Raw genomic sequence first — 27,441 nt, 5'->3', positions numbered from 1 at the left:
AGGAATGGTCTTTCTGCACATTCATTCTGTGACAGTTTGTGCAATTCAAGGTAAAGGAAAAAAACAGACTGTCAACCAAGGACCAGGATGCTGGACTTGATCAGGCCAAAAAATGCCCTTTACTTTCCAGTTACATGCCTGCTTGGCATATGGTTTCCAGGGAATCCAAAGATAACGGCCCATTCCATCCCTTCAGGAATCCTGGTGGTACAGGCATGTGCTTTATACGGACAAGACGGGAGTCTGAGTCAAATAAAACACATCACTGTCATTTCAGAAGGATCTGTGGGAAGGCTGACAAAAAGGGCAGCAGGATCATGCCTCTAATCACCTCCTGGGTATTGAGCAAGTCTGAACTGCTGGATCATGATGGGGAGTGAGACATCCAGAGCTGCTGTCTGGTTCAGTTTTGTGCAGAACATTAACAGCATCCTGTGCTGAGCTAGAAAAATCCAAAACTCTATATCCCTGGCACCAGCATCTCAAACAGCTGCTCGTTCTCCTCTGAGGCAAAGCAGCCCTGTGAGACATCAGCACAAATAAGCATGAGCAGCTCGTCTGTTCTTTCAAAGCAGAAGGAAGTGGGCTGTGTGTGTGGTGGACAAACTCCTCCTGGACCCACACCAAGTAGATCCAGGCAGGAGGAAGAACTCCATCCCCTGGTCCCTTCTAGGGGGCAGATCACTGGGGTCAAAGGGGCTTTTCAGTGCATGCCAAAATTACCACTGCAGAAAATGACACTTTCCCCTCAATATGCAGGAAATGAGTTTTTTCAAGAAAACAAGGAGTACAAAACCCCTGCTGGCACCTGGGCATAGCAGTAACACAGAGCTTGAGGCTGCTCTTGCTCAAATCCTCATTCACACAATCATTAAGGTTGGAAAAACAGCTCCAGGATCGTCAGGCTCAGCCTCTGACCCATCACCACCATCATGCCCACTAAACCATAACGTGAAGTGCCACATCTCCTTGTTTGTTGAACACTTCAAAGGATGGCGACTCCACCACTTCCCTGCGCAGCCTGTTCCACTGCTTAACCACCCTTTCAGTGAAGGAGTGTTTCCTAATATCCAGCCTGAACCTCCCCTGGCACTTGCTGCCAAAACCTGGACAATGCACTCCAGTCCAAACCTTTTTGATCTGTCAAATCCAACAAAAAAAACTTCCTCTCCTCTTGGGCTATGTGGATTGTCCCCTCCTGAGACTGCTCTCAGCTCTGACCATCTCTTTGCTGTAACTCTCAGAGTTCCTTTCTCCATGCCATCTCCACAGGACCCTCACCCACTGGACTGTCTTCCCACACGAACAGTTTGAACCCTAAGAGAAATAAAATAACAGAAAGCTACCAATGAAAAGAGAGTGCAGGAAACACGACCTCTGCACCCCCTCCAGCCTGAACAGCATGACTGTGTTTTTGTACCTTTGTGGGAAAGGAATTTCAAGGAGATCTGAGGAACAGTTAGTTTTGCACGCAGCCCTTTCCAAATGTCAAGAGAACTTCAGGAGAAAGTGCAAACTCATTTGAAATTCAGCAAGCAGGCAGTGTGTGAGCCAACTGGGGGGAGAAGAGGGCCCTTAAAAGCCAACAGAAGAGCTGCAGCTCAAGGATGGACTGTAAAGGATCGTGAAAGCGAAGACAAGGAGTTTTTGCTCCACGTGAACCAGGAGAACATGCCAACACATGAGGCAGAGCTGGTGAGGCTGCTGACCCTCAGGATACAACAGTTGTCACACTCCCTGATGGCATCACTGAAGGATGCCAGGGGATTGTCACAACAACAGATGAGAGGCCAGAATGAGCAGGAGCTGTGGGAACAGATGGGAAGGGCCATGTATTTTAGTGATGGAACAAAAAAAGGATCTGTGGGTCTGTCCAGACCCAAGTCTCTCTCTCAGGACCACTCTTGCTGCTGAAAAGCTGAGTCTAACCCATTTCTAACCAGTCACTGTTAGGTTCAGGCAGAGCCATTAACCTATCACTTCACAAAGCTGAGAATTCATTCAAGGACAATCCAATTAATTAAGCAAGCCATGGAAGTGCTGCCAAGCAGCATCTTCATTATTAGGCTCAACAAAATAAGTAAAGCTAGTGTTAAATAGTCTCAGTTTAAAATTTCCTGCTCCACATCTTGTTTTCAAACACTCCTAAAACAGTTCCCTTTAGTTGCTGAAAGGGATACACAAAGAAAGGATATTCCCAATGCAAAACCTCACACGCAAGAGGGATGAAAGTTCTGCTATAAGTTAACACGTGCCCTAAATTTCAAGAGTATGGTCATTAATTCTCCTTTTTAATATGTGTTTAATGGCAAATCATGAAGCCATTTCAAGGTCAGGACTCTGAGCAACCTGGTCTAGTGGAAGGTGCCCCTGCCCATGGCAGGGAGTGCAACAAGACGGTGTTTAAGGTCCCTTCCAATCCAAACTACTCCATGATTCTAAGGTGGACAATGAAGTTTCCCTGCTCTTCAGCTGAGAAGGAAGTAATCCAAAAACATCTCCTACTGATCTGAGGCTACTACAGTATTTGCACCAAATTTTTATAGAGATTTTGGGATGACTGATGTAAATAATATTTATCCTGTACTACAGGGATTTTCTGCCATGACATATATCAATAATTTGCAGAATTACAATTAGCCTGCAAGTGAGTACAGTGAAGATCAGTAAAAAAAAGCATTTAGCACTATAATGAAGGTGACAACACTGAATTTACTATGCATCAATTAGTCTTTTTAATCTCTGTTACAGCCATTCATTATTAAAGAAATATGAAGCTACAGTGACACAGATGTGAAATGAAGTCGCCCACTGAAGACACTAAACCCCAAGATTAGGTTACCACAGATGGCACCAGCAAGGTCAGAAGTAGAATGTGAAATGACTGTTCATTTAGAAATAGGTAGGTCTGCAGCAAAACATCAACTTATTGCTTTTCCTTATTATCTGATAATGTCTAAAAAGGGATTTGGTATGGGTGAGGACCTGAACAGCACAACTTGCAGCCACACAAAACCGCCACGGCTGAATCTGTTGGCTGCAGTCTGAGACCAGACTGTCTGAGGTGTTCATAGGGCTGTGCTGAATTATTAATGCCTGTCTGGTATCACATCGCATGTCAGGAGTCAGAGGAACCTTTTGGATACTCTCCTACAGCGCTGGAGAAGAAACAATACTTGAAATCAGAGAGGGGGTCATCCACCACGCTCCTGGAAGGCTCAGCTGAGCCATCCAGTGCCTCTGGGACAGCTCTTTGCTGTCCCGCGTGAAAACGATACGAACAAGGACTCTTCCCCCTGAAAGGAGAGAGTGGCTGCCTCTCACTCTGCCCACCTGCAAATCCCTTAAGGAGCTGTTTGAAGAGTGCTAAGAAGCTTTGAAGAAGCACTTCTGGTACTTCTCGATGTGGGGAAAATTCTTGAAAGGAGAAAGGAAAGTTGTATCCAAGTGTTGTGCAATGTGTGCTGGCAGCCCCAAAAGCCAAACGTGTCCTGGGCTGCCTCCCCAGCAGCGTGGGAAGCAGGATCAAGGGAAGGATTCTCCCTCTGCCATAGACCCCACCTGGAGCACCGTGTCCAGCTCTGGGGCCCCCAACATGAGAAGGACGTGGAGCTGCTGTACTAAGTCCAGAGGAGGCCATGGAGATGCTTCAAGGGCTGGAGCCCCTCTGCTCTGGAGACAGGCTGGGAGAGCTGGGTGTGTTCCCCTGGAGAAGGGAAGGCTCCAGGGACACCTGAGAGCCCCTTCTTTGGACAAGGGTCTGAAGTGACAGGACAAGGAGGACTGGCTTCCCACTGCCAGAGGGCAGGGTTAGATGGGATACCAGGAAGAAATTCTTGTGTGTGAGGGTGGGGAGGCCCTGGCACAGGTTGCCCCGAGAAGCTGTGGTTGCCCCTGGATCCCTGGAAGTGTTCAAGGCCAGCTTGGATGGGGCTTGGAGCAACCTGGTCTAGTGGAAGGTGTCCCTGCTCATGGCAGGGGGTGGAACAGGATGATATTTAAGGTCCTTTCCAACCCAAACCACTCTGGGATCTGGTGACTGCCGAGTGTCATGAGGTGAACAGCAGCTTTACCCTTCTCTAGGCTGAGCTCACCACATTGCTCAATTTATTTCACAGAGGCAAAGTGAAGTTTAATAACTTTCGAGATACTTTCAGGATTTCTGGATGGAAAGCACCAGAAGTGCCCACTGTACACAAAGAATTGTGTGAGTGTAACAAAGTGCTGAGCAGATACATTAATTCTGAGCAATGTGTGACCATGTGAACACTTGAAGACAAGGCTCATTTCTGAGCTGGAATGAGCACTCAGAGCAAAGTGCCACAAAACAACTCCACACTGAAGATGGGAAACCCCCCAGCATTTTCCAGAAGAATGCTCCATTTGATACTATTGTGTTAAACTCTGCAAAGCTAGGTCAGAGAAAAAAAAATGGGATAAAGAAAAGTAACTTGGGTCTGTTGTTGCAAACACTTCAAGAAAATTCACTTCATTTGATGAAAAACACAGCTTAGTATTCCGTAACCAGATCTAAGCACAGCCACTGCACACTCATTTTATTTGTCAATTCTCACACCCGAGGGATGGTGATAAACCTGTAAAACTACAGTTCTACCAAGCAGTGAATTAAGTTTTTCATGCATTGCTGGCCAGCACACCTGAACTTCACTCACTAATCCGTTTCCCATAAGATGTCCACAGACACGCCAAGCCTCTAATGCAGTTTAAAAATATCTGTTTTAAAGCTGCCAGGGAAATTTTCGTCACTTGCCACAACAGTTCATGTTGGCCTCAGTTACACAACAGGCAGAGAAACCTGAGGCACAGGGGAGAACCCTGATCAATGAACTCTGCATTACTGAGCAGGAAGAGAGCTTTCAGTTTTAAAACTGACAGTCTAAAGGACTTAAACACACCTAATTTTACTGAAAAGTAGCATCAAAACCCCTTGTAAGCTTTGAAATCTCACCCTGCCCCAGTCTAACCATGCTCAGGGCACCAAGATTGTCAAAAGATTAACTATTCCATATATAATGTAGCCAATACAGAAAAAAATTACAATTCCTACAGAAATTAATCCTAAAACAGCCCCACAGGGGTTTTCCCCTGTGTGATACATGAGGGATGCTACTGGGGTGATGCACTGTGCATCAATGAAGTTTCCCTGCACAGGCTACTTCATTTATTTATTTATTATATTTTATTATAATTTATTCAAGGGTTATAATTATTAAAGGCTACTATCATTTATTTGAGGCTTTTCCCCTCTGATTTACAAGATCACTTTACAGCTGCACAGACTAGAGCACACATGCTCCTACAGAGATGTGGCAAGGCAAGATGGGAGCATCCAGAATAAACTGGATAAATAAAAAATAAACTGAGTAATTGTGAATCATTTTGCCTTCCCTGCAAGGCCAAGTGTACACAAATGCGTTAAAACTGCCTAGGGCATATTTGCACGTGCTGCCATCCCATCTGACAAAAAGGAAATGACAAATGTCCAACAATTTTGTGAGGGGTAAGAAGTATCTCAGCTCTGTGGACTCCCATTGCTCTAAATATGCAGAATTTATTGAAAACACAGTGGGAATCCTTTCTATTTCTAAGCTGTTGATACAGAAGCGTTTTAGACAGACATTTCTGCTCTAAATAAATTACACTGCACCCTTTTCTGGCTTCTCTACTCCCCCCACTTTTAAAACTCTGTATTTGACTACTGTGGATGACCATTACGCTCCTACCAAGTGTTAACATCCTTCACATCAGGGTTTCTCAGAAGGAAGCTGTGCTGACATTCCCAAGTCCAGCCTCCAAGCCCTGCTCTGGTAAAACTTACATAAACACAGGCTTTACACACTTACTTCATCTCTGTACAGAGGACTTGTGTAGTACATGATGTCCATGGCGCTGCTGTTCAGCATATCCCGCAAACCTCGGACTTTATCCGGAGTAATGGAGTCCACAGTGTCTGGGGAAAAAGAAAAAGGAGACTTAACTTACATACAGGAGAATGATAAAACAGAATCACAGGCTGGTTTGGGTTGGGAGGGACCTTAAAGCCCATTTGGTTCCATCTCCCTGCCATGAGCCTGGACACCTCCCACTAGAGTAGGTTGCTCCAAACCTGGCCTGGAACACTTCGAGGGATGGGATGTGCAAACAAAACCAAAGAAAAATCCAAGCAAGCCACAGGCAGAGAACAAAGGCTGAAAATTCTGAGGAGGATTTTGCAGACTGCAGCTACTGGCAACAACAAGAGAACCAAGCAAAGTACCTCCATCGAGGGTCAGTTTTGATCTCCATTCCACTGGAAGGAATTCTACATGTGTTGCAAGGTTGGAAAAATACTTTTCTTCCACTTTTCTGGCAGTATCTCTCATCCTATAAAAACAGAAAGGAACATGTTCCTGTAAAGATTGCTGTTGGTGTTTTTAGCAAATAAACCAATGCATCCAGCAACAACACACTTCCTAGAGTGCTATTTTTCAGTCCCTACTATGTAGGTGATTCCCTGAAGTACCTCTTAAACTCTCACAGAATGAAAAATTCTGTATATTACATGCTCAAAAGAGTTTAAATTTATCAGACTATGGGCTTAGCATAAGTCACCTAAATTCAATTCAAAGATACCTCTCAATCCTGGTAGGTTTGGGATAGAGTGTGAAAATCAAAACTCAGAAAATACGAATTAGAAAATCAGAGAAGAATTAGAAAATCAGAAAATAGAAAATTAAGAATTTCACCACTGCCTCGAAATCTAGAACCCACTGAAATCAACCATTTAACCAGTATGTAAGGAAGACTGTTCAGTGCCTTTAAACACAAAGAAAACTATTAAAAACATGGCTTGGAATGTGAGAATTTTATTTTAATTTTACATACGGAATTGCAAGGTTTGAGAGCTCAGAGGGTGAGAAATAAGGTCTCTTACTAGTGTTTTAACTTGCAGTGGCAGATGGAGAGACTTTGAAAAGACTTATCATTTCTACAGCCAATCTGAACATGAACATTGATGCACCCTTCTCAAGGGATGAGAAAAAATTAAAATACATAAACCCCAAACCATACCTGACCCTTTCTGCTGTTTGAGGGAAAAGGGGAATAGCAGTATGTTATATTCTTGTAAAAATGTGACTTTGTGTTGTGTGAAAGATCCATCAGCACAAAATGAAAACCAAGATATTAAATATCCATGCATTCTATCAAAACCATTCAGCATTCGAACTGAAAGTGTTATATTTGCCTTTATCTCCTTGACATGAATTCTGGCTCCCAATGGTATAAGCACTTTTGAGGATGAGCACAACAAACTAAATAAAACCAAGGGGCAGCAGTGCTGGGTTTCCAGCCCCCTTGAAAAGGAGGAGGATGAGCCAGAAAGGTGTATGAAAATTACTGCCTTGACATAAACATTTTCTACAAAGACAATTATTTCTTCTTCTTTATCATATTTTTTTCCAGGAAAAAGAAAAGCCTGCTATACTACTAAAAAAGCAGACCAATAATGTAACACATTTTTGAAGAAGGCAGTGAAAACACTTTTCTATAACTGACACTTTCTGATGAAGGAAGGGAAAAAGGAGGAAGGGGAAAGAGGAGGGGGAAGAAAGAGGGAAAAAAAGAAGGGGGAAGGGGAAAAAAAGGGGGAAGGGATAAAAAGGGGGAAAGGATAAAAAGGGGGAAAGGAAAGAAAAAAGGGCAAAAAAGGGAGAAGGGAAGAAAAAAAGGGGGAAGAGGACAAAAAAAAGGGGGAAGAGGACAAAAAAAAGGGGGAAGAGGACAAAAAAAAGGGGGAAGAGGACAAAAAAAAGGGGGAAGAGGACAAAAAAAAGGGGGAAGAGGACAAAAAAAGGGGGGAAGGGGACAAAAAAAGGGGGGAAGGAGACAAAAAAAGGGGAGAAGGGGACAAAAAAAAGGGGGAAGAGGGAAGTAGCATTCTTTACATCCTTTCTTCCAAAGCAGTTACTGATGGCCTGACCAAACAGCCAAGAAATACAACTGCTCAGCATCTCTATTTTTAAAGCCTGGTGTGATTGCACTCCTAATCTCCTGGATTCTCATCCAGCGAGACAGCAAAGGTTTAAATAAAGCAGAAAGTCTTCTCCATCATAAGGGGGAAAAAAAAAATAAATCAGCAAGAGGATCTGCTTAAATCAGGGTTGATTTAAGGCCTGAGCTGACCTGAGCCCTCCCTGCCACCCCCACACACAACAGGCCTCTGAGGACACTTATGTGAGAGCCCAACTTCAGCCCAGGAAATTTCTAGATTATCAAGAAGATAAAAATTCAGTGAATACATTAACATTTCTGGAATTCCCTGAGTAACCAAAAAGAGAAACACACCTATTCTTTGGAAATGCCAACAATTCCTTGGTATTGCCAGGTCAGCTTAACTTTCTCTGTGTGAAGGAGGGATAGAGTTAATTTTCCTCCTGGTAGCTGGTACAGTGCTGTGTTTTGGATCTAGGATGAGCACAGTGTTGATAACACACTGATATTTTGGTTGTTTTGGCTGTGCTTACCCTGAGTCAAGGACTTTTCAGTGTCTCATGCTCTGCCAGCGAGGAGCTGCACAAGAAGCTGGGAGGGAACACGGCCAGGACAGTTGACCCAGAATTACTCCAACAGGGTTTTTTTCCCCCATTATTATTATTATTATTATTATTATTATTATTATTATTATTATTATTATTATTATTATTATTATTATTATTATTATTATTATTATTACAATTACAATTATTAAATAATGAATAATCAACGTATTATTTTAATAATTATTAAATGATTAATAATTATTAAAAGGTTTTACCTTTTTCCAACTCTGCTCCCCATCCCACTTTGGGGGGGAGGAGAGTGAGCAAGTGGCTTTGTAGTGCTTAGATTCAGGCTGGGCTTAAACCATGACACTGTGAGTTCAGAACCAGCTAAATTTAGCAGAAAATCAGCCAAGCAGCAAACTAAAGCTGCTTGACTTAAAAGCAGTGAAAGCATAGAAATACTGTATGAATAAAGCACAGAATTCTACACAGCAATAATTACTTCAACTGAAGGAAAGGGAAAATAACCTGGTCCTAACAGCACAGGAAAAAGCCATTCAAACTATTTACATATCAGTGGTAGCTGGAAGTATTATGGAGGAATAGCTATTAGACATCTCCATCTTCAAAAATTCAACCAAGAGCTACAGGGTTTCCTTCTGTTTGAAAGGGTCCAGGTCTTATTAAAGCTACTCAAAGACAAACTAACACAGGGGATTTTTTTTTAACTAGAAGTCTTCTTTCTAAAGCCAAATATAGGGATTTGGAGAAAATAGTGCAGCCTTGCTATTCTGCCAAAGCTTTTGGGAAAAGCTTCAAGTTTGCGCTCCTAAAAGCTGTGCCAGCTTTGTGTCATCCAAAATCTTGTGAAATGTAAAACCTAATTTTACTCAGATCTGGAGGTTTCCCCTCATGTTGGGGGAGGTTGTCTGGGCATGATCCAGCCTTTGGCAGAATAATCCCAAACTTACAATACCAGGATGGCTTGGGTTGGAAGGAACCTTAAAGATCACCCAGTTCCACCCCCTGCCATGGGCAGGGAAACCTTCCACTAGACCAGGTTGCTCCAAGCCCCGTCCAAACTGGCCTGGAACACTTCCAGGGATCCAGGGGCAGCCACAGTTTCTCTGGGCAACCTGTGCCAGGGCCTCCCCACCCTCACAACCAAGAATCCCTTCCCAATATCCCACCTATCCCTGCCCTCTGGCAGGGGGAAGCCATTCCCCCTTGTCCTGTCACTCCAGGCCCTTGTCCCAAGTCCCTCTCCAGCTCTCTTGGAGCCTCTTTAGGTGCTGGAAGGGGCTCCAAGGTCTCCCCAGAGCCTTCTCTTCTGCCTGAATGACCCACAGCCAAACACTTAAAAGTACTTGGTCTATGAGAAAACCAAACCCCAACTCTGAGTGGATCTTCCTTATGCCTTGCAAAATCCAGTCTGGTAGAAGTGCACAAAAGCTTTGTTTTAACCAATTCTTATTACCTGCCCCCCTCACTGACATCAAATCAAGCAGCAACTCCATTTCCTGGTGTTTTGAGCAGGGCCCTCCCATCAGACACACTGACCTTACAGAGCTGGGTAATACCACACACCACTGACTCAAGTTTGTTTGATTACAAACTCTGTAGCTACTAAAACATTTAATTTTTATGCTTTCCACTACAGTTTCAGAGCCAATCCAGTCCGATGTTCCCAAACAAACACTGTCAGAGGTGCAGTTATCCTCTCTTTCATTATTTTACAGCAGCAATGTCACATCAATCTCCTGCTCACAGGAACAATTCCCAGGGCAACACATCCCATTTACAGCCAGTGGCACCACACCACATCCCATCCCCCACTGATTCTGATCAACGGTTTGATAAAATTCTAAAGAAAATTGTGGTTTAATTTCCAGGCAATGTGGCTACACTCACATGCAAACCCCCAGCACACAGACCTGCTATACACTTGCTTATCTGTTCTGCTATAAAGTTGTTTTTATAATTTTTTTTCTTCTTCTGGCTTTCAAAAATAAATATTTTGTGTTATTTTATTAGATGGCAAATCCCTCTACTCCCCTGCTAAATTAACACCAAGTGAAGTAACAAATCCTCATCTAAACAGGCAGAGAATTCCACTCCTTTCCAATACAAATGGATGTTGAAATACAGACCTCAGAGCAACAATTATTTAAATCTATACATTGAAACACACAGAAACAACTATAATTAATGATTTTTTTAAAGAAAAAAGTCACTCAGGCACAGATGCAACACATATCTTAGAAAGAATTTTGACATATTGCTGTTTTCCAGATGAGAAGTAATGGCCTGAAAATAGACGCTTTAGGATTCACCATAAATAAAATGTGCCTGGCTTGCCTTTCTCTGATTAAAATAATAAATAACAAATCCCTATTTTCACAAGTATTCATCCTTGCTTAAGTGAGTATATTCCAGGGATATGTTAACATATTCAGGATTATTGCCGTGGGTTTTTTAGTCTCATGCTACTGGTTTCACTTGTGTGGCATTCACAAATTCTACAATTGAAAACTGGAGAGTTACAAACCATGTTAGTTCACAAATTTCATAAAATGATGCTGATAGCTGGTAACAGAGCAAAATGCCTGAAGGCTTGAAGAAGTTACTCATTTATTCCCAAGATATCTTTGCAGACGCTCTTCCGTCAGATGATCCATGGTCAAGAAAAAGGGAATGGTCTTTTATTTAAAAAGCAGCACAGCAGCCAACCTCTTACTCTGAACTCCTGATTTCACAGAATCCCAGAATGGGTTGGGTTGGAAGGGACCTTAAAAATCATCTTGTTCCACCCCCTGCCATGGGCAGGGACACCTTCCACTATCCCAGGTTGCTCCAAGCCCCATCCAACCTGGCCTGGAACACTTCCAGGGATGGGGCAGCCACAGCTGCTCTGGGCAAGCTGTTCCTCAGTTCCAGTGCCTCACCATCCCCATCACAGTGAGGAATTTCTTCCCAATATCTCATCTAAACCTGCCCTCGTCAGTTTAAAGTCATTATCCCTTATCCTGTCACCCTAATTCTAAGAGACAGGGCAATGGGATGTTCTCAGAAAAAAAAGCCCTAAACTCTCATTACTTCTTGTAAAACCATGTGGATCTATTCCTGGATTTTGGTCACACCACTGGTAAATCATGTTCTAAATTATTCCCCAACTGCTTTCACCACCCTGGAGTTCCCTCAAATGGAGGGGAAGCCCTCATCGCCTCTTTGAGGAAATAATACCACGAGTTATTGAGGAAACTCAGGGCTGGCTTGAGCTAAATTTGGTAAGTTGAAGTGAGAGTAGCCGGCATGAGTAATAAAAATTGAGATCTGCTCCAGCCAGAGGAAATGAAAGGGCGTCTGTTTTCCAAATCTGAGCTGCACTGCAGAAATGCCAACTCAAGTCGGATTTCAAAGAGCAACTGCAAGACACAAGTCATGTTCTGCTGCTGTTCTTCAGGGATCCAGCTGCTCTCAGAGCAGACTCATGAAAAACACTGCTCTGACACACACAGACTCATTTTACTTCAGAGGAAAGATGGAAATTCTAGGATGCAAACAAAGTAAGCACCAGCGTGACTCACACTTCATCCTTTTGAAGAGTAACAGGATTTTGCATGATCAAAGGAACTCAAGCTGCTTAGTTGGTTGATCACACCATCCTGAGACAAGCCTGGGAGATCCAGGTGCTTCCAGTGCCTCCCTCCAAGCACTGCTTTCCAAAGGGCAGGAAAGCTTGCCCTGCAGGGAGATGCTGCCTTTGGCATAAGGCAGAGTAGGCATTCCCTGTCCCCGCTGGCATTCCCCACTCGCTCCCATCTTCCAGGTGGAGCTCCACATTTTTGGACCCCTTGCAGTGATCCACTTCACAATGGGAGCACAGAGTTGTGCTGGTGTGGGCAAGCAAAGGGCAGCACCAGGGAGAAACAAGGGGTGGGGTGAGGGTGGGAATGAGAACAAACCTGGGGAGACATCCCAAGTCCTAAGCAGGCTGTTAAAGCTTGTGTCCAACGTGCAGCCATGTGTTAGAGAATAAATATACACAAAACAAGCTGTTACAAAAGTATTTCATGCCCTAACTATCACCTTTTACCTCTTGGGCTGAACTTCTCTTGCAAGACAAGCTCAAGTTGAAACCTGTAAGCCAATTTTTTGGATAATTAATTCAGAATTAATACCAGCACCGAAGGACGAAAAACAAGCATGTGATATGTATTTAATGCAATGCAAGCATTTAAATGGAACATAAAGCTACCAAGTATCTGAAAAGCTAAAAATTATAGAAGAAAAAAATCACAGGAAATCTTCATTTAAGATTCCAGCAGCATATATTAATGCACTGAAAGGCCTCTGAGAGGCTCTGTAAGGACCTGCACAGCAATGGAAATGTACCAAAATAGCTATTCTGAGGTAATTATCATAATGATAATCCACAATTAAAATGTTTTCTAATGGGACTTGCAATAAAAACATAATTGGTGATTACACCAAGATGGTGTTGCTTATGCAGGCAGCATTTTTTTGGTGCTACAAACAGCATCACAGACAAATGGAATTTTTGAATCCAAAGAGGAGATCCAGACAGAGGCAGACAGAGACCAATTTTAGGGTGAGAGCAGCCCAGAAGTGACACAACATTACAGCAATTATGGAAAAATACAGCAGAGTTTCTTCATTCATCCCTCAAGCACAGGAGATGATGAAATTCAGAGTCAGCCTAAATGTCTGAGCTCTACCCAAGTCAGGTAAAAGGTCTGACCTTTACCTAAGCCAGGTAAAACAACAGGATTTTGTTAAGGAGGTTGGAAACATGGATAATAAACATTTCTTAAATGCCCAGAAGAGGCCACCAAGTTGATTAAAGGGATGGAGCATCTCTGCTATGAGGAAAGGCTGAGAGAATTGGGATTGTTCAGCCTGGAGAAGAAAAGGCTTTGGGATGACCTAATTGTGGCCTTCCAGTACCTAAAGGGGCCTACAGGAAAGATGGAGAGAGACTCAAAGGGCTTGGAGTGACAGGACAAGGTGAAGTGGATTCAAACTGACAGTGGGCAGGGAAAAATGGGATATTGGAAAGGAATTCTTCCCTGTGAGGGTGGAGAGGCCCTGGCACAGTTTGCCCAGAGAAGCTGTGGCTGCCCCATCCCTGGAAGTGTCCAAGGCCAGGTTGGACAGGGATAGTGGAAGGTGTCCCTGTCCACAGCACAGGGCTGGAATTAGATGAACTTTAAGGTCCATTCCAACCTAAACCATTCTGTAATTCTAAACTACATTCAACATGTGTAATGACATCTCCCCCTCCCAATCTAGAAGCACAAGTTCAACACAATCAGAGGTGAGGCTTCAGTGAAAAATATATTCCAAATAATAACATGAAAGTGCATATAGTAAAATAAAAAGATATGCCAAAATTATTTATTTTAAATCTAACATCTACTTTATCATAAACCTGGTAATTCCAGAATTCTGCACCTGATGGCAAATAAAACCCCCTCCAACTAAGTACATTATGCCATAATATCTTGGTTTGTATTACAGAGAAATACAGAATATACTATCTTCTCCATAAATAACCATCTCTAGGCTACCAAAGTAGCTCACAGCACATTATTCTGTTCATGCTGGGGCAGCTGAATCACTGTTCTAGCCTGGAAGAGGGACTGTCTCTTCCCAGATGAGTTCCCAGTTAATACTGGTGCTGACAGGAGCAGCTTGTTGCACCAGCTGCTGTGCTACATTTAGATAATAAATGTGTTTAACTACATAGTGAAGAAACAAAATTATGTCACATCTACCCCAGAACTGTTCACCCAACCATGGATAAAAGTCCATCTTTTCCATTTACCTACTTCCAGGATACTCTGCAACCACAGCACCCGACCACATTAATGAGATTGAGCTCCATTCCTTAATGAAATTAGTGCAGACAATTTTAAATTACCCTGGACAAGAGTTCTGTTTTCACCTCTGTAACCAACAGGATCTGCTTAATGATGCAGAAGCATCATGTGAGCTGCACCAGGTCCTTCTCAAGGCGGTAACCTGAGGACAGAACCTGTCAAATGAGCTCTGGGTGGGTGTCTCTCACTGGCCTGGGTTACAGAGTGTTCCATGCCTGGGTTATAAAGTGTATTTATGCACTTTCTTTTTATTTCTTTTACAACTCCTTGTTCAGGTGAGGCCACGTTCTTGTGCTGTGTATGAATTGTTGTGCTCACACAGCTTGGAATAAACACAGAAGTTTCATCCCAGAGCGGAATGAAGCCCAATAGAAACAACAATAAATGTACAATGCAAAGATAAAATGGACAAGAGATTTTTTTGTGGATGGCAGAAATGAAAGGCACCTGAACAAGCAATCCCTTTTGGAAATCCCAGAGTCCCTCCAAGCACCATTTCCAAAAAAAACGCAGGGTGTCATGGTGGTTGTCTCATCCAAGCACCACATGGACCACCCAGTACTTAAAGGGACTCCAAAAGAGAGGGAGAGGGACTTTGGACAAGGGATGGAGGGAATGGACAAGGGCAATGGCTTCCCACTGCCAGAGGGCAGGGTTAGATGGGATATTGGGAAGGAATTCCTGGCTGTGAGGGTGGGGCGGCCCTGGCACGGATTGCCCAGAGAAGCTGTGGCTGCCCCTGGATCCCTGGAAGCGTTCCAGGCCAGGTTGGAGCAACCTGGGATAGGATAGTGGAAGGTGTCCCTGCCCAAGGCAGAGGGTTGGAACTGGATGATCTTTAAGCATCCTTCCAAGCCAAACCATTCAGGGATTCTGTGATTTTATATCCCAAGTAAGATTCAAGTCCTCCAAAGCTGAACACAGCCCCAGACAATGCTGAGCTCTGACAGGACCTTCTACATGTGCTGGTGGTACCCAGCCACTGATAAGGGAAGAAAAGAGCAGTGACACTGAAGGACAGACCTGTGGCTTGAGTCACAGATTTAACATGTCTGCAACTACAAATTTCCTGCTAAAGAATGTGCCTTTCAAAAGCAAAAAACCCCATTGACATCTCCTTAGTTTCCACTTTAAAGTGTGAAGGGTCAAAAAGTGTTTCTCCGTATTCATCTTATTTTTCAAAAGGACACATGTGATTGATGTCCCTGATGTAAAAGAACGTAAAAAAACCCCCAACAAAACCAAACAGCACACACATATCAGGGATGAAGGTGCTAACAGAAAGTGAGAAAGTGTTAGTATGGTTTGTGAGAGCTTGGCAGACGTTTCCTCTAAAATTTCTTCTCAGAACATATGGGATGTTCTTCACTGGTAAGTTTTAAGCTATTTACAAAAAAAAAAAAAAAGAAAAAAAAAGAAAAAAAAGAGAGACTTCAATCTAAAATGATGCTCTAATTTGCAGACTTTGTAGAGAATGCACAATTTATGCCAATAATTAGCATTTTAAAAGGCTATGCAATACTGTCTGATATTTCTTGAGGGTATGAGAGAGATTTACTGAAGCACATAAAATCTTGTTTGCCTTTTTGAGAAAGTATTTCATATACTGGGCTGCCAATTAAAGCAGGACTTATGGAATGAACATCTCTGCACTGCAGCCTGAGCTGAAGTTAATCCACCCATATAACCCCTGTATTTATGGAAAATGGGGGAAGGAGAAAGACAAAGTAGAAAAACTTAATAATTCCAAGGTGGAAGTTTTATTTCTCGTCGCTGTTAAAGCAGCAACTTATATTTAGGGTATTTTCATTCCCAGTGTAACTGCATCCTAAAAAAACTGAACTTTTATTATTACATGACTAACTTTTAATCAGGGGCTGTGGAGTGTTTTCTCTCTGGTTTGGATTGCTTGCTCTTCAATAACATGACTAACAGAGCAGCAAAGTGGCGGAACGAGGGGAGTGGGGAGCAGCAGGTTGTTGCTTTGAGATGACAAATGACACAGAAGTGACATCAGAAAGTTTACTCTGCCGCGCCAGAGGACACTGGAGTGGCAGAACGAGCTGCAGGAGCACGAGAGCCTGCTGATACGATGGCACACACCACAGAGCACACAAGCACTGACCTACATTCCCATCCTGGATTCAAAGGGAGCTTCACAAAGCTCCTACCACAAAACAGTCCCAGCTCTACACACACTTCCACAGGAGTCACTGGGTCTGTCGTTGTTTCTGTCAGCTTTGATGGAACGTGGAACTATTTGGGGCACACGACTGAACCATCTGTGCAACACAGATCTGTAATTAACACTTTTTTAGCCTCTTCTTTCAGCTAACGAAGGATTCCTCAATGCCACCTTGTCCCCCACAATGCTGTCACCACAATTTACAATTTCTTCTAATATTCAAACATCTTTTCAGGTACAGAGAATCACGGAATGGTTTGGGTTGGAAGGGACCTTAAAGATCATCCCGTTCCAACCCCCTGCCATGGGCAGGGACACCTCCCACCAGACCAGGTTGCTCCAAGCCCTGTCCAACCTGGCTGTGAACACTTCCAGGGATGGGGCAGTCACAGCTTCTCTGGGAAACATAATTCCCCATATCTCAGGGATTTCTCTTCCCATTCACCAGCACCCTAACTGGCTTTCTGAGTTAGCTGAGTTAGATGTCAAACCAAAATCCATTTTCAAACCACTTTTCACAAAAGACATTAACTGAAAAGATTTGGTAAGATTTCAATCATGTTTTACTTTTCAACTGGCACAGAACTCCATGAACAGTCTCACAGAAACACCTTCCAACTGCGTGAAGGGCTTCTGTCCTGTTAGGAATAACAACACTCCTGGTAGTTCCCTGTTTCCCCTCTCTTACCAGTATGCACTTTGCTTGCTCACTATTCTGACAACCAGCTGGAACAACAAGAGATTCCACTTTCCTATACTAATGAAGTAAAATTTTTCTGCCCAGTCACTTTCTTCCCAGTTGATATCTACTTAATTCACCCAGGTATGACATTCCCTTTGATTCTGACCAAATGAAAACCTCTCCCTGCTCAGCAAAGTCACTGAAAGTTGTTTAGGTGGGAAAACATCTCCAAGATCATCAAGTCCACCCTGTGCCCAATCCCCACGATGTCACCCAGCCCAGAGCACTGAGTACCACGTCCAGTCTCTTCCTGAACACTTCCAGGGATGGGGACTCCACCACCTCCCTGGGCAGCCCATGCCAGTGCCTGACAAGGCTTTCCATAAAGAAATTCTTCCTGATATCCAACGTGAACCTCTCCTGGTGCAACTTGAGGCCACGTCCTCTCATGGGCCAGTTCCCTAAAAGTCACAAGTATTGGCCATAAAACCAGACTAAATCTTTGCTCTTCTTGCTCCCAGCTGCCCTCCCTGAGTCCATACCACCCAATTAACACAGAAAACAGCGTACCCACAACATAAAGATTAACGACTCAGGGGAAAGAGGAGGAGAAGGAAACAGGGAAAGGTTCAGCTTAAACCAAAGGCTGTGCTGTCATTTATATTCAGGCTACTTCAAACATCACAGAGCACTCACATCGCTGTGTTTTTGATGATCCTTCCTTGGTCCATTTTCTGCCCAATACCATGCACAACAAACACAATGTGACTGGTCTGTGGTGGCTTGTCTTCTAATGTGGCTTCTTCTACATAGCCTCTATGTAGCCTTGTCCCACTACTCGAAGCTGCAGAAAGAACATTATCCCACATCAGTTACATTCTGTGAAGTACAAAGGTCTTACCTATTGACAGAAGCTTGGCTTTTCTCAGTCCAACACGTTAAAGCACTTTGAAAACAAGATTCTATAACACAGAGCTGTAAGATTAAAGGGCTATCACATATTTTTAAATACATCCACTTTTAAACTCTTGAAAGATTTCAGCAACTGGGTGATGTTCATTGTATCAGTCAATGAATTACAAGGCCATTTCCACTGTATAGAGAACTAATTTGAGAAATGTTTCGAAAAACAATTAGAAAACAGTTGTGTAACTCTCCACCCACTTTTACAGCACAAAACTCTTCTTCTGGGTGTCTCCATCATTAAACCTCCTTTTATCTCCACCTTACTCCCACGGATGGAAGAATCATGGAAATTATCTGGCCATGTAAGTAATTAAGTGTCACCACTCCATCTGCCCCCATTAAAAGAGCTGGCTGAAAACCTTCATGATTTTTCATTTTGATGGGGAAAACCTGTTTTATTTCAAGCTGATCCAACCTCAAAATTTGCAAACTCATTCCCCAGCTCAGTGGCCAAACCAAAAATCAATTACCCAGGGTAAATATGGGTATTTTCTCCCTGCTGTGCTGATGGATTGATAAACCCACTGGCACTGTGTGTCTCCATCCCCCTCTAGTGACAGACCCACGGAGGGGACCCAGAGCCTGGCACCAGTGCTGGCCTCAAAAAATGAAACAAACACCTGATTTTGTTCCTAAAGAGGAGGAAAACACCACAAAACCACCAAGGACTTTTTTCACCTAAGACAGCTTTAGTCTTCTATTTAATAGTTGTGCCCCCAAATTGTTTACAACAGATTTATTATTTATTATACACTTTCCAAATCATGTTTTGGATAAATTACTTTGTTTCTTCTGGAACTGAAGCACTGAATTATATTATTTTTTTGGCAAACATTAATTAAGTATCCACCCAAGAGCCCTGGGGGGGTTAGGAGGGCATTAATTACAAGACAGAGGCATGGAGATTAAAGCCAGACCTATTACCTGGTCTTGCCTCTTCAGAGGCCAAGGAACAAAACAGATGTTTATGTTATTGTTTTGGCAGCTGTCCTGCACAGGATATGACAGAGGGAAAAAAATTCCAATTTTCTAGGTTGGCAATAATCTGCCTTTTCCTTGAGAGGGACCATCCTCTCTTCCAACCATCTCAGCCTTGCTGGCTTTATAACTGGGAGTTCTGAGCTTAAATGAGCCTGAATTCCTACTGGAAATTATTCCTACTGCAAACAATTTTTTCTAAATGTCGATTTTTCTAATTTTTTCTAAATGCTTCACCCCTTCTCTCAGTTCATATGTCTGTTTAATGAATGGAAAAAAAGGGCAGGAGATGGTGAGAGCGAAGGTATGATCATGGATTTAAGAAATGCATCACAATATGCAAGTACACAGTGGTAAAGTTAAGGCTGCAAAGGGAACTCTAATATTATATCACTACAGTAATAATTCTGATTTTACAGTATCTGCTGCTCTGCCACTGTAATATTTTCATGTACTTGTTATGTAATGCTAAATGCCGCAGCCAAAATAAAATATGTATTAAAAATAAAATATAATAAAATAAATATATACTATACATAAAATTAAAATTAAAAATTCACATCTAGTTACAATAATGTACACAACCTAAGGACTCTGAATATTCACATAAAATAAAAAAATGCAATGGCCAAAGCAGGCTACTCACATACTAAAACTTCAAACTTTCCTCTAGTGTTAAAGTAAAAAAAAAACTTAAAACACTGGTATTTACAATATTCTTGACAAACTCTGAGAAGTGTTACCTTTGGAAAACCCCAACTTTTGTGTAACAGTCCTTGCAATTTTGGATGTGGTTGCATCACTGTACAGATACACTTCATCCACACTGTGCCAGTCCACGTGGTTCCGACTCAACTTTAGACTATGAATAGCTGCAGCAAAAAGGAACAATATTTCATTTATATGGGTAAAGGACAAAAGAAAAATCCTCTTTAAACAGAGAGAGAAGAGAGAAGGGTAATTTACACACGGGTTAAAATACAGAGCTCCATTATACCTGAATTCTTATTATTTCTTACCTTGAGAAATTTTTACATATAGGATTAACCTGACCAGGAGACGCAGCAGTTTGGAGAGCACCTCTGAGGACACTTCACATCAATCTCCTCCCACCCTCATTTTGGGATGGCAGATTCCCAAAATACTCCCTTAAAAAACAGGGACAGGGGGCAGGGGAATGGATCTTGAAATACTGCAGGTGGGTGTGAGGAGCAGGTGGCTGCTCCAGGTACTTTCATCACTTAAAAAAAAAAAAAGAAGTGGAATTTCAGTCCTCTCTCCTGTGAAATCCTGTGGTCTGATTGCTCTGCACTAACAGAAGCTTTCAAGGCCCCATTACTAGAAACCTCCTGCATTTCTTCCGTTCAGAAACATCCAGGAGCTGGAAAAGCAGCCCAGTGAGGCTCTGAATGAGCAATTTCTGGCACAGAACAGAATTTAGCTCTTTCAAAAAGCCACTAAGAGCTCCAGTGTGCTTTTTTCTTTTTTTTTTTTTTTTTTCTGTGCAGTTACTGTGTTTTCCAGATTTGGAACTGACTGAGCTCTGGGACAAACCTCATGACACACTGCCTGATTGTCGGGATTAAGCACAACAGGAATGTTTTAATGCAAATCAAAATCATCCAAGGCTTGGAGCTCGCAGGGGCAGAGCAGCACCCGAGATGTATCACAAGGAATTCGGATTTCACCAGAGTTTGGAAATCTGCTGCTTAGCTCTGATCTAATATGGGGTGTGCTGACAACAGCAACAGCCCTGTGCCCAAAAAAAATTGCTATTTAACTGTCATTGGTCTTGCTAAAAAGTCCAAAGTCATGGAAAACACCCAGAGGGGCTGTTTGGGGTTTGTTTTTTCCATAGCAAGTAGAGCTCTAACCTGTCTCCTACTTGAACCACCCAAATGAATTTTTTATACTCTTTTAAAAACATTTTGAGAAAGCCTGAGCCATCGTGATCTCATATTCTAACTCTGCCACAGGACAAACCAGCCACGTGCAGCCAGATGTTGTGACCTTTCTCCTGTGATAATTTTTGTTTCTTTGCCAAGGCAGACAGATTTGACACAGACTGATGAAAAACTAAATGAAATCTGTAAGAAACAAGGGGATTAGGAGAGGATTAGCCCTGGTAAACATCTGATTCACTAAAAATAACTGTAATTATATCGTTGTTTTACACTGACAGAGCAAGACAGGAATGGAAACAAGCCTGGTTTGAGGAGCAGAGATGGCAGCTTAAGGTGGCCAGAGCAAGCAGCAATCTAGTGAGAACTCCATGAACATGGAAGAACAGCAATTTAGGGAGGAGTGATCCTCAAACTCCTCCTGGGATCAAGTCCAGCCTCTCTACAGGAAAAAAAAAATATACAGGAAGAAGTAGCTTTTCTGTGCCCTGTATTAATTACTCTCACTTGGGAAGAACATGGTGCTCTTTCTAAACATGCATATTGAAGGAATAAGGAATATCAAAATCAACTACAAGACATGGAAGTACTGATGAGCTGCAAATGGAGTTCAACAGAGCCAAGTGAAAGCTCCTGCACCTGGGTCAGGGCAATCCCAAGCACAAAAAAAGGCTGGGCAGGGAATGGATTGAGAGGACCCCTGAAGAAAAGGACTTGAGGGTGTTGGCAGATGAGAAGATCAACAAGACCCCAGGAATGTGTGTTTGCAGCCCAAAGAGCCAAATGTGTCCTGGGCTGCATCACAAGTGTGACCAGCAGAGAGCTGGGGGTGTTCAGCCTGGAAAAGAGAAGGCTCCAAGGAGACCTTAGAGCCCCTCCCAGTAACTAAAGGGGCTCCAGGAGAGCTGGAGAGGGATTTTGGACAAGGGCCTGGAGGGACAGGACAAGGAGGAATGGCTTCCCACTGACAGAGGGCAGGGTTAGATGGGATATTGGGAAGGAATTGTTGGCTGTGAGGTGATGAGGCCCTGGCACAGGTTGCCCAGAGAAGCTGTGGCTGCCCCTGGATCCCTGGAAGTGTTTCAGGCCAGGTTGGACGGGGCTTGGAGCAACCTGGTCTAGTGCAAGGTGTCCCTGCCGGCTGGAACGAGATGAACTGTACGGTTCCTTCCAACCCAAACCATTCTGTGTGAGTCTATTCAGTGATTATGTGACAGTGAAGAGATTAAGATACTTGAGAGTTCAACCAAAAGGAACTTCTGCTGCTGACAGCCCCAGGGTGTGTTAAAAGTGAGACAGGGAACACGAAAACCTGTCATTGGAGACGATCTGCCGTAAGTCTGAAAACAAACATCCTAAAATAAAATAAATATGCAAACTGTGCTATCCCACAGGTGTGGGATAACAAGGGCTGCCATCGCTGGTTTGAAATTGAACCCGAAGGGAAACTGAACCTGAGGAAGGGAAATGTTTTCCTGAGGATGAGGAGACAACATTCTCTTTCCTATAAACCTCCTACGTGCTGCAGAGGTGCTCAAACTGACAACCCCAGGAGCTTTTCATGCCAAGAGATGTCACAGCATGTCAGGAAGTCACCAAGGCATGTCTCAGGAAGCCAAGCTGCAGAATTCCGAACAGGCAGTGGGAATGGCACAGGGGAATGCTCTTCCTTTTCGTTCCTCTGCCTGCTGGGTCCCTCAGGAGCACACATTCTACATTTGGGGACTGTCTCCACGGCACCTGGCTGGGATGTTGCTGAGCTTCACTGAGACGTGACTGTGCCTAAAGCACCTCTGAATGTCAGACACAGGAGATGAAAGGTCTCCCATAAAGCCATGGGGACAGGAATCTCTCTCTGGATCGGATTCCTCACAGCTTTGCTTCCACATGACACTTCTTCGACACTGACAGCATTCACATGGACACCTCCATAGGTGCATCTTCCCCAGGCGCAGAAAACTCCAGGTACTCTGCACACGTTTCTGGAGAAGAAAAGACTCCAGGGAGATCTTACAGCAGCCTTCAAGTACTTGAGGGGGGCTTATAGAAAGAGGGGGAGCGACTTTTACACAGGGAGATAGAGGTAGGACAAGGGGAAAGAGTTTTAAGCTGAAGGAGAGATTTAGATTAAATGTAATGAAGGAATTCTTGGCTGTGAGGGTGGGGAGGCCCTGGCACAGGTTGCCCAGAGAAGCTGTGGCTGCCCCATCCCTGGAAGTGTCCAAGGCCAGGTTGGATGGAGCAACCTGGGATAATGGAAGGTGTCCCTGCCCATGGCAGGGGGCTGGAATTAGATGACCTTTAAGGTCCCTTCCAACCCAAACCATTCTATGATTCTAGTTTGGGATTGAAGGCCAAGTCCACAGAAATGAGACCAAATTTTGTGTTCCTTTGTAGCCAGAAACTAGAAATGAAACAGTTTTTAGGAATATTAACCAAGAAAAACACCTACAGTGTGAGTCCCTGGAAGGCCCAAACCCCACTGGAGGTGCTGGAAGACGGTAGCAAAGTCATAGAAAAACAAGGAAAGAAGCACAGGGGAAGTGAGAGGGATCAAGAAAGGATTTCTTTCAGCAGAAGAAATCAATGGTTACTATCACACAAACCTCCAGTTTTCAGCAAGACAGATGAACCCAGAGGGAGAAAAAAAAATCCCTCTAAAAAGTTTGAATATGAAAAACGAAGCTGTAAAACTTAAAATCCAGAATCCATTTTCCTAAAGCCTTGAAGAAGTTGATTTCAATTAGGCCGCAGAAATTCATCTTGAGTCAAAATAACTGGAGAACAACTGAGGAGAAGAAATCCTGTATTATTTTTTCTGCTCACAAAACCTGTGGAGAAGCTGGGAGTGTGCACCCTGCATGTGCAAACATCCTCCCAGCTCCAGAGCTTGAGGGGCTGGACACCTCCAGCACCACGTGTGGACAGACAGGAACTTGAACGTGGCATCTCTGTTCCAACTGTTCAAAATTAAATATCTTTTAAGGTAAGTACCATTTTTTTTTTTTAGTTGATGCTTTCATCCACCTGCCAAGACCGAAGCACGGGGTGATTCTCTTCTCCCAGACTTTGACTATGCTCAAGTCAAAATCAATCCAAAGGAAAGCATCTTTGAAGGGCTCAGAGCTGATACTGCCTCCAGTGACAAAGGCACTGTCATTCCAGTCAGGGTGAAGACCAGAGGAAGGATACAGACTGCCTGAAAACCTTTCCTGCCTTCTTTTTTTCCAAGGATTTTTAAATTAATCTGTCTTGCAAGCAGCAGGTGCTACACAAAAGCCTGGCACATTGTTCAAGTAGCTGAGAGCATAATTTGGCTACTGTTCATTTTTAACACTGAAGGTCTGGAACATAAACCTGAGGTAGATTTAAAAACCTTTTCTTATTTATTAAAAAGAAAGTTATTAAAAAGGCTATTGCTCTGAATTAAAAAGGGCTGCTTCACACTGCTGTAATTTTTATATTCATTCACCACCTCTCAATTCCTCAGTGTCACTATTGGTTACACAGGCACCTACTTTCAACTTCTAATTCAAGCACGCTCATTACCACAACTGAACATGATTTGAGGAAAAAACCACACAAAATAATTAAAAAAAAAAATTTGCAACCATAGAAGTCCTTTCTTGCTTATCCAGACAGTAGCTATGCTTATTCACCTTTAACAGACTTGAGTTCCATGTGTGAGAAGAAGCAGGAAAAAGTTTACTAGGAAACATTTTGATTTCAAGCATTTTCATTTGAACCCAATGATAGAAAAAAAAAATAATTAAAGGAAGTCAAAAGGCAAACATTTATGCATGTCAAAATAAATTCTCAGACTTTACAACATCCCCTACAAGAATATATGGTACAACAAGAATAACTCCGAACTTACCACGTGCATTTACATTTTAAACTGAGGGTTTCAGAAGTCTTTCCAGGAGATTTTCCACAGTCACTGCAGTCAGTGAAAGTTTAATCACTACTGGTTTTAACTGGTGGCAGAGAAAGCCCAGTGACAAGAACTTCTGAGCCTTCTGCAATCATTAAATGGCTCCTGTAAGATTTATTCCCGCTTTCTGAATTAAATTTGCACAACGTCAGCTGCTGCTAAGGTCAGGGATGTTTTCTGCAACACAGCAGCCTTTACCATGGATTTTATACAGCTTCCCTTTTTATATCCTATGCCTGTATCTCATTTCATTCCAGTACTCACACAAAAGCTGCAGTAAAAATAATTTACAACATAAAATTATAGATTATTAGCCAAAAGAAAGCGGCAAGCAAAACGTTGTCTGTTATAAACCCTCTGTTCCTTCTCTGACATAAATTATCCCATAGCAGGCCTGCTGCAACTTTTTTAAAGTTGCTTTTATTTTACTGAAAAAGCCAAACCACATATAAAGAGTGTGAGAAACAAATGTTTATAGAGTTTTCATCAGTCAACAAACAATTATAATCACCATTTCTGCATGACACTGTGAGCATCTACTTCTCTCTAAGATTCACAGCACTTCTACTTTTCTTCTAAGATTTAAGATGCTCTTTCCTTCCATCTGGAAGGAAATGGCACAAATACAGCTCAAAAAAACTGAAGCATGTTAATCTAACACATTTAACTGATATAAGCAGACTAGAATTTAAAGCTTCCTAAGCCAGGAGTACTACAAAAAAAAAAAAAAAAAAAGAAATCTACAATTACTGTACCTTGGGAATGCTTTCGCTTAAGACATGCAGCATCTGATTTCTCCTTATATCCTCTCCATTTGAACAAAGAAGGGAGGGAGAAGGGAGGGAGGTAGTAGAGAACTAAAAGTAAAAACACTGAGCTTCAAAGTAAAATTTTTAAACGGGGTGTCATTTTTTTCATTAGTATCACCATTTTTAGAAAAAAAAAAAATTGGCACATTTTCTGGAAAAAAAAAAAAGTATATACTTAAAAAGCAGATTTTGTAGCAGAAGTGTCAGGTCCCAGAATTAATTGCTGAAGAATTTAGCCAAATTCAGCTTCTTCATCGTTCATAACCAGTCATGACATCACAACAAAGCTAAAGGCATTACTAAGAGACAGCTGGGACAAAAACACCATCACCCTACTTGGTACTGGATAGAACACAGCAAACCCTTATAAATGTACACTAAACAACTCAGTTTCAAGCACAGCTCTCTTTTTTTCCCAAAAAAAGTGTAAGAGGATCACTGAAAGTTAGATTAGACAAAATATCCTATTTTTACCCTGTTCTGCAAGGCCCCAGGAGCACGCAATACTCTGATCCAGTAACTCAAAGCCAGTACAAGTGAGTGATATTCCATGCTTTTATCAGTTATCCTGGTCCAGGACTCAGCAAACAGCTCTGTCAGCAGATGTCAATAAAGTGTATTTACTGTTGCCCATCAGTTCTCTAGAGGAGAGGAAAATTAGGCTCAGAGCTACTTGGGATTCCATGGAATAATTTAGTCCATGCAATATTTTACTGGCTGTGGGAGTGCAACACTCAAGAAGAATATACAAAGGAAATTCATGAAAAAGTAGAAATAAAATTGTTTTTTGTGCTGAGGGTGGTAAAACACTGAACAGACTGCCCAGAGAGTATGTGGAGCCTCTGAAAATCCCAAGGGAAACATCCTGGGCAACCTGGTCTCAGCAGGGAGGCTGGACTAGACCACCTCCAGAGATCCCTCCTGGTCTGCAGGACGTTCTGCTTCTATGAATTCGACTTTCTCAGCTAAAGGTTAACTTAGCTGTGACAAAAACCCATATAAACTTTTTGTGAAGAGAGAAAATGCTATTTGAAATCTAAGACAAAAAAAATCAGCTGTTCCAAATGCAACTTTTATAGGTTTTGTGGCATTAGCCATATGTTGAAATTCCCCAGGAAAAAAACCCCAATAGGCTTATGCTGTCTCAAAAGCAATGCATTAAAACATTAATTCTGATTCTCACAGGATTTTTTCCCCATATTTCTTATCAGCTATCATGGAACATAGACTTGATCACAGAATGATTTCTGCCAGAGGGATTGCTGGGGTTCATCTGTTCCAACCCTCTATGCAGAGTAGGATCAGCTTTAAAGTTGGATCCAATTTCAAGTTTGAATCATGTTGCACGGGTGATTTCCAGCTGAATTTTGAGCATCTCTCCGTGCAAAAACAATGAACTACATCTATTCCTACCTTACTGCCACATAAATTAAGCTTTCAGCTTCATTTCATCCTCATTAAAGAATATCTCTGAAAAAGATGATTGATAGGTACTCAACTTGGTCTTGTTTTAGCTGACAAAGCTTTGATATGACTGAAA

The 27,441-nt window shown here is 42.6% G+C and overlaps 1 protein-coding gene across 2 annotated transcripts in view; it reads right to left on the bottom strand.

The window, feature by feature from the left end:
* Positions 1-27,441, bottom strand: part of DDHD1 (DDHD domain containing 1) — a 67,058-nt gene that overhangs the window by 18,465 nt on the left and 21,152 nt on the right. Inside the window, exons 3-7 of one of the 2 annotated variants that reach the window (XM_064659614.1) lie at positions 25,848-25,949; positions 20,001-20,129; positions 18,010-18,157; positions 6,278-6,384; positions 5,865-5,971 (exon numbers count right to left, since the gene is read on the bottom strand). In XM_064659614.1, the coding sequence (XP_064515684.1) occupies positions 5,865-5,971; positions 6,278-6,384; positions 18,010-18,157; positions 20,001-20,129; positions 25,848-25,949 (593 nt within the window). The remainder of the gene's footprint in view (positions 1-5,864; positions 5,972-6,277; positions 6,385-18,009; positions 18,158-20,000; positions 20,130-25,847; positions 25,950-27,441) is intronic. The other variant, XM_064659615.1, reaches the window with a different exon arrangement.

This window comes from Pseudopipra pipra, chromosome 6 (assembly GCF_036250125.1).
Source record: "Pseudopipra pipra isolate bDixPip1 chromosome 6, bDixPip1.hap1, whole genome shotgun sequence".
Classification (NCBI taxonomy): domain Eukaryota; kingdom Metazoa; phylum Chordata; class Aves; order Passeriformes; family Pipridae; genus Pseudopipra; species Pseudopipra pipra.
The sequence above is the reverse complement of the archived record's forward strand: the minus strand, read 5'-3'. Positions and strand labels throughout refer to the sequence as shown.